Genomic DNA, 7391 nt, shown 5'->3' with positions numbered 1-7391 from the left:
CCATTATTTTATTAATTTTCTGATGAGGTTTTCTGTCCCGTGGGACCCACCCACGTGGGTCTTCACCCTTCCCCGTGCTTTTACTCTTCTCTGCACTCCATCACTCTTCCGTCTCTCTCCTTCACGCAATCCTCTCTCTCACTAACTTTCTCTCTCTACTTCTTCACACTTTTCTCTGTCATTTCCCTCACCATCTTTGTGCACACTGCATAGAAAATAGCAGCATCCATCTCCGCCTCACTCGCCACTCCGGCGAACCTTGCCACCACCCAAACACTACACTGCCACCCTTGCTCTCTCACAATCTTTTTGTCCCTCCCTCTCGGCTTCTTCCTTGACACAGAGAAGCACATAAGCAATGATGGCGACGAAGTTGCCAATCTCTTGCAAGGCAACCACCAGCCTCACCTTCCTCTTCTCACTGCAGACTCCTATTACCTTTTGCTTTCTGGAAATCGAAATCGACGTGAGGAATTGACAAGCTATGTCGTGACTTGACTCGCCGACGAGATTTTTCATTGAATCCAGTATGGGTCAGTCTCGAAAACACCTTAGTTAGGTTCTTTAGGTTGTTTAGAGACATTTTTGTGCACTACAGGCCTGATTTGGTTAAGGTTGGATGCAGTTTCAACTCAAGGGACAAATTTCCCAGATTTCTAGCGAGGACTATGATTTTCAGGCTGATTTTAGACTATCATAGGGCACCCAATGGCCCTAAAGAAGGTAAATTTCGGATACTTACATTTGTAGCTTTGTTTTAGCTTTTGAATTGTTGAAAATGGTTGTGTTTTGGCCAAAATTGACTCTAAAACCCCTGGCATGGCTGCAGGTCGCACTGTCGCTGCGTGTGGTACTGTTGTGGATGGCTCGTGGAGCACAAGCGGCTCCACCTGAAAGATGACTGCCTGAAAGGATGAATATACATTTTCAAATGTTGGTTTCAGGTTGCAGGGTATTTCGAATTTGTTATTTTTATTTTTATTTTTTTTTAAATTTAATTGATAGGACACAATTAGAAAAATTGTGCTAACATGAATCTAAAATAGCTTCTGACATAGGTGTCAGAATAGGGCATAAAAAAAAACTTATATGTGCTCAACTCTTTGAGCACACATGGCTGTATCGTGCCCTCTAATCAAAGGGCATGCTCATAAGGGGCACATATATAGTTTAGTTGTTGCATTATTACCATTGCTCTATGGACACATATGTTGGTGCCCATTAACCTAATAGGGCACAAATAACTTTTTGTGCACCCTGGCCATATTTTTTGTAGTGTTTAGGTCAGGTTATTCCTACATATGTATCATGTTTGTGGTAATGCCATATGAGAATGACTTGTATGTTGATTACAACATTTAACTATTATGACCATTTTAGGTCGTGCCGTTAGGTAGTCACAAGCTTACGAAGAACTGATAGTCTCTTAAATGGTGATATTATTCACAAGGATTATGAGTTCCTCACACTGCATTTACTGGAATGCATCGCTAAACCCTCTTAAACTCCAACAATATCTTTGCTTTTTCCATCCACCCTCCCCCTTTGCTTCTGCCTTTCCCTTCTCCTCGACATTGACTTGGACTTTTGCCCTTGCTCTTTCTCTTTTTTCTCGATTTGTTGACTTTTATATTGCCCTTGGCCTTAGCCTTGCCTATACCCTCGTCTTGAACACTACCATCATTATAAATAGACTCCACAACATAATTGTTGTCACCACCATCATCATCATTCGTGCTCTTGGAAGCAAATAAAAGGGCATTGCGGGTGTTCTCAAACGACAAAGTTCCCCAGGAATATTCATTGAACATTATCAAATTATCGGCTATATGCAAGTAAAGGTCCTTTACCTTTACACTTGGATCAACCCCAATATGATAAAATGTAGCTTGAACAAAAGACCTAATTTCAGCAAATCATCCTTATCATGCATTTATTGTATTCTTTTTGCAGTAATTTTTTGGACACCATGACATTCGCATAAAGTACTTTAGTTTCAAATCCCCATTATTTGGCACTCTTATGTCCTATGTTCAGCACTCTGCCATATTGCAGCCTAGTAGTCAGAGCAAAATCTTGCTCGATAAATTTTGAAACACTATCTTGCCAATAAAAGCTCTATTTTCGTAATCATGAGTGTAAATTTCATAGGACTTTTTAACCAAAATAGTCTTTGAGATTGGTATAACTCTTCATTTCGATCCTTAAGATTTGAAATCGATAGAAGTGGGCTCTAAGTTTGTCTACCGTCAATCATTTTGATCATTCCGTAAAAAAATCTCTATTAATTAAGGACCAAAATGATAAAAATACTCTCAATTCAATAAGTATTGGGCCAAAATGATTTAACAAAATTTGAGGTTTTGGTCATTTTATCTTTTTCTAGGTAGATTTTTCATGGAATAACAAAAAAGATTGACGATGGATAAACTCATGGATTAGTTCAATTGATTTTAAATATGAGGGACTAAAATGAGGATTTATGTCAATGTCAAAGACCATTTTGACTAAAAAGCCATTTCATTATAATCACTAACTTTAGATTCTCCAAATACTGTAAATCCTTTGTTAAAAAAAAATGTAAATAGACAATTCTACTACTTGAATACGCTAAAACTGTAATTAACTCAACTGAAAACAATTTATGCAAGTGGCCCTTTACCACAGTGGTGGAAAGATGTTGAGCTCTTGCATAACGGCGTGGGTTCAAGCCTCGTCGATGACTAATATAACCTCTAATCTAACAAAATCTATCGTTTGACAAAAAAAAAATAATAATAAAAATAAAAAACTGAAAACGATTTATGGAGCCCAACTAGAGCGGAGAGATGGCAAAAGATTTTTGGCTCTCAACTTGAGCAGAGAATGACGCAATATCCACTTTTGGACCTCAACTTGACCAGAGAATGGGGCAAATAACTCAGGGGGGTCGGCTCAAGACCAGTTTTAGCGTTTAGGGTTCATATTTTCAGGGAGAGATGATATTTCTAGGGAAGAAGATAAACAAGGTGCAATGGATTAGTAAAGCAGATGTATAACGCGATGTTCAGCTTGTTTTTATTTTTTCTTTCTTTTTTTTTGTTTTTTTGGGGTATTTTTGGGTCGGATTTGGTTGATCCGTCACAAAATGAGAATGATCTGTATAAAATGTGAAGAAGTCTCTGCAGCAAATGCATGCAACTCATTTGAGTCGGGGCCATTTATTTTTTATCGTGCGACTAGTGTTCGTCCATGTTGCAGCGCACATAGGCTGCAGATTTGGCGCAGTGCATAAGAGATTTCTTTGAACAAATGATATCCTCTACATTAAGAGGGTGGGAGTGTGAGCTAAATCTCACAATGAAGTAACAATAATATATTTAAATTTACGGATACTTTGAATGTGGTCCCTAATCCCTAACACTCTTTGATTAAAACCTTAATGGTATTCAAAGTTTGATCAAAATCCCCTGACTTTGTACACCTCATTATATCACTATTAATATTTATATTTTTATAGTTTTGACATTAATTGTTTGATATTTTATCAGATTTATAATCCTATAAATTTAAAACCCTCATTATAATAGTAATATTATAAACGGCTACAATAAAAAAATTCAAACATTTTGATTGAATAAATGGATAAAAACTATGTAACAATAAGAAATAATAAATGGCAAAAGAATATATCCATAGTGTTAAAAAATCGGTACATTTCACATATAACAAAGTGGTACATTAATAAAGAAGAATGGGTACATTATAAATAAATTAGGGTCCAAACAAAAGATTAAAAAATTATGAGTACAAATGAAATTTTGAAATATATGGTTGCAAAAAGAAATTAATACATGGGTACAAATAAAAACTAAAAAGAAAATACTACAAATTAAAAAAAAAAAAAAAAGGTTGCAAATTAAAAGTTGGTACAAACTAAAAATATAAATATATGATACAAAGTTTAGCCATAAAACATAAATATACCACATGTAATTTTTCTATCATTGATTAATTATATAATATCACGTGACGGTAAACACATGGGCACAAATACAAATAAAACTTTAAAAAATATGGGCACAAAAAGAAATTAATATATGGGTACAAATTAAAACTGAAAAGAAAATTGGTACAAATTAAAAAAGGTTTGCAAATTAAAAATGGGTACAAACTAGAAATAAAAATATAAGATAAAAAATTTAGTCATAAATATAAATATACTAATTGTAACATTTTTAACACTAAGGGAATATATTTAAAAATAAAACATATTTATTATTGAAATAATTAATGATGTTATTAATACTCAAGGACCTTGATCAAAAATTGAGAAGGATTAAGGTTTTAATCAATGGAGTATCAAAAAGAGGGATGAGAACCTAATTTCTGCTTAAATTTATCTTTAACTAGAATCGAACTTAAAACTTTTCACTTACTAGTTGTGAACGAACAATTGCATAAGAGCCTTGCGAATCACATGCATGGTTGACTAACATGATTAATTAACAAAATGGAAAAGAAAGTCCAATGTGTATGAGTATTCGAATCAAATACATGCCTCACAAATCGCCCAAAAACCTGGCTAAGTGTTATGTGACGGTTCCTCTAAGTCAAAATCCACATGTAGATGCGTCTACTTAAAGTCTTCCGAGTCAGACACAACGAAACTAACACATATATAGAGTTATGGACTCTGATATCTTAAGGACTTACGAGGAACATGTTGACTACAATATTTCATTTCAGTTGAATAATACAATTTATATGGAAGTTTTTTTTTTATATATATTATTAGACCATAATATTATAATTATAGTGAATCAGTTTCAGATAAATTGTTCTAGACTAGAAATATATGCGGTTTTTGTTGGGCCTAATTTAAAAAGTTCCTACTTCGTCAATCAAATACACCCCCTATAGCACCAAGTCTCATCAACTTACGGCCTAATTTAATAAGTTCCTACTTCGTCAATCAAATACACCCCATATACACCAAATCTCATCAATTTAACCGTAAGTGAGGCTTCTAACGGGAATGATAGAGAATTTCCAGTGTGTTTAAATATATTTGTAATGACTATATGACAACGCACGAGTCGTTAGGTGCCATAACAAATCATTGAAAATACATCAATAAACCCTTAAACAAGTCACAATATTCATGCATGTGGCACATGAAAATTCCTTTTTTCAGAAAAGGGGCGTGAGTAACGCACTCAAAGAAATTTCAAACGAGACGCACTTGCTTCAGTGCGTGGGCACCTCCCCACTTTCTCACATAGCCAGCCATACAATTTTATAAAATTTCAAAACAATACAACCATACATCATAACTCAACACCCTTTTCCCTTTCAATTCCCCAACCAAATGGCCTCCAACCACAAACCCAAGAAACTTATGGTTTCCTCTTCCCAATCAAATCTTTGCACCACCCTCTTCTTCATCGTCCTCTTCACCATCCCCGCCCTTTTTCTCCTCCACACCACCACCACCACCTCTCTCTGTACCACTTCCTTTTCCACCCATCCCAGCCCAAGCTGGTCCGGCAATCTCCTTGCCGCTCAGTTCGCCTGGAACCGCCTTCCCTTAGTTCAAGACCGTTCTCGACCCACCGCCCTCAGAATCGCCGTCTTCTCAAGAAAGTGGCCTATTGGCACCATCCCGGGGGGCATGGAACGCCACGCTCACACTCTCCACACGACACTTTCCCTCCTCGGCCATCAAGTCCATGTGTTCACCTCCCCAGTCCTGCCCAAGGAGCTGATCAAACTCGACAACCAACAAGGAAGTCCGAGCCCATCATCGCCCTACATTCACTTCCACGAGGGCGAACCAGGGCGATGGCATTACAACAAGGCATGGGAGCAGTTTTTGGAAGAAAACCAACGCGAACAATTCGACGTGGTTCACTCCGAAAGCGTGGCGCTACCTCATTGGCTAGCGCGAAACCTACCGAACCTTGCAGTGTCATGGCATGGGATCGCCCTCGAAAGCTTACACTCGGACATCTTCCAAGATTTAACACGCAAGCCGAACGAGCCTATCTCCCCATCTTTCAACCAAAGCATCCAAGGGGTTGTCCCAAAAGTGTTGAACGAGATAAGATTCTTCCATAACTATGCCCATCATGTTGCTATAAGTGATAGTTGTGGGGAGATGCTAAGGGATGTCTACCAAATACCAGACAAAAGAGTGCATGTGATTGTCAACGGTGTTGACGAAGCGGACTTTGGTGTGGATGATAACCTAGGCCAAGAGTTTAGGTCTGCAATTGGCATACCGAAAAATGCTAGTTTGGTATTGGGAGTGGCCGGAAGATTAGTGAAAGACAAAGGCCATCCTATACTATACGAAGCATTCTCAAAGCTTATAGATAAGAACCCTAACGTGTATTTGATCGTAGCCGGTTCAGGACCATGGGAGGGAAGGTACAAGGATTTGGGGCCTCAAGTGCTAGTTCTTGGATCTATGAGTCCGTCTAAATTACATGCATTTTATAACGGCATCGACATTTTTGTGAATCCAACGCTTAGACCGCAGGGCCTCGATCTTACTCTAATGGAGGCAATGATGAGTGGGAAGCCGGTGATGGCGTCGAGGTTTCCGAGCATAAAAGGTACTATTGTTGTGGATGATGAGTTTGGCTTCATGTTTTCTCCGAACGTCGAATCTTTGTTCGAGGCTTTGGAGTTGGCTGTGAGTGAAGGGCCAAAGAGGGCAGCCCAAAGGGGAAGGGCTTGCCGGGAATATGCTAATTCTATGTTTACGGCAAGAAAGATGGCATTAGCATACGAGAGGTTGTTTCTTTGTATAAAAAATGAAAAATTTTGTGCTTACCCTTGATTAATTAGACTATAGATTTCTTTTTTTTTTTAAATACGTATATTCTTATTACAAATTAAATTTTCATAGGAACTTTGTATTGTTTTTACATGGTATATTAAAGATTTGATCAGCTTCTTAATTGTTTTTATATACATGGAGCTATTACTGACTTTCTCAAATCATCATTTGCCCTTTCTTTTTACTAAGTAGAGGAGAAGGTTTGAATTTAAAACGTAATGAGTTAGAGAGGAAGACTCCATGTACCATGACGATCTGCCACTTGTCATTTTAAATTTATTATCTTGTTTATATTTACTACAAGAAAAAGAAGCAACATCCATAGAACAAGCGGTGCTATTGCTAAAAGCTTGACAAACGGTAAAAAACTGTGACAACTTTGAGAAATGACATGAGCCTAACTTCTAGGTGTCGCATCATATGAGTCCAACTTTTATTTGTTTTGGTCAAATTAACGCACCTGTCTGTGTGTTAGCCGTGTCTTTATCAAGTGTCATGAGGATCTATGAAGGATGAGACATTTTGATTAGTTGTAGTAAATTCAGCCACAAAGTCTGCAAATGCT

General features: G+C 37.4%; 1 protein-coding gene across 1 annotated transcript; it reads left to right on the top strand.

Annotated features, from left to right (window-relative positions):
- Positions 1-5350: 5350 nt before the first annotated feature.
- LOC103935172 lies at positions 5351-7075 on the top strand. Its single transcript, XM_009344927.3, has one exon. The coding sequence runs from the start codon at positions 5351-5353 to the stop codon at positions 6824-6826; it is 1476 nt and encodes a 491-aa protein (XP_009343202.2). The 3' UTR covers positions 6827-7075.
- Positions 7076-7391: the final 316 nt, after the last annotated feature.

This window comes from the organism of the source record quoted next, unplaced genomic scaffold (genome assembly GCF_019419815.1).
Source record: "Pyrus x bretschneideri cultivar Hongxiangsu unplaced genomic scaffold, Pyrus_bretschneideri_v1 Contig91, whole genome shotgun sequence".
Classification (NCBI taxonomy): domain Eukaryota; kingdom Viridiplantae; phylum Streptophyta; class Magnoliopsida; order Rosales; family Rosaceae; genus Pyrus; species Pyrus x bretschneideri.
Note: the sequence above shows the minus strand (reverse complement) of the source record. Positions and strands in the feature narration are given on the sequence as shown.

What these genes read in the sequence shown, in the direction of transcription:
- LOC103935172 (XM_009344927.3), top strand. Translation starts at nt 5,351, where the DNA reads ATGGCCTCCAACCACAAACCCAAGAAACTTATGGTTTCCTCTTCCCAA.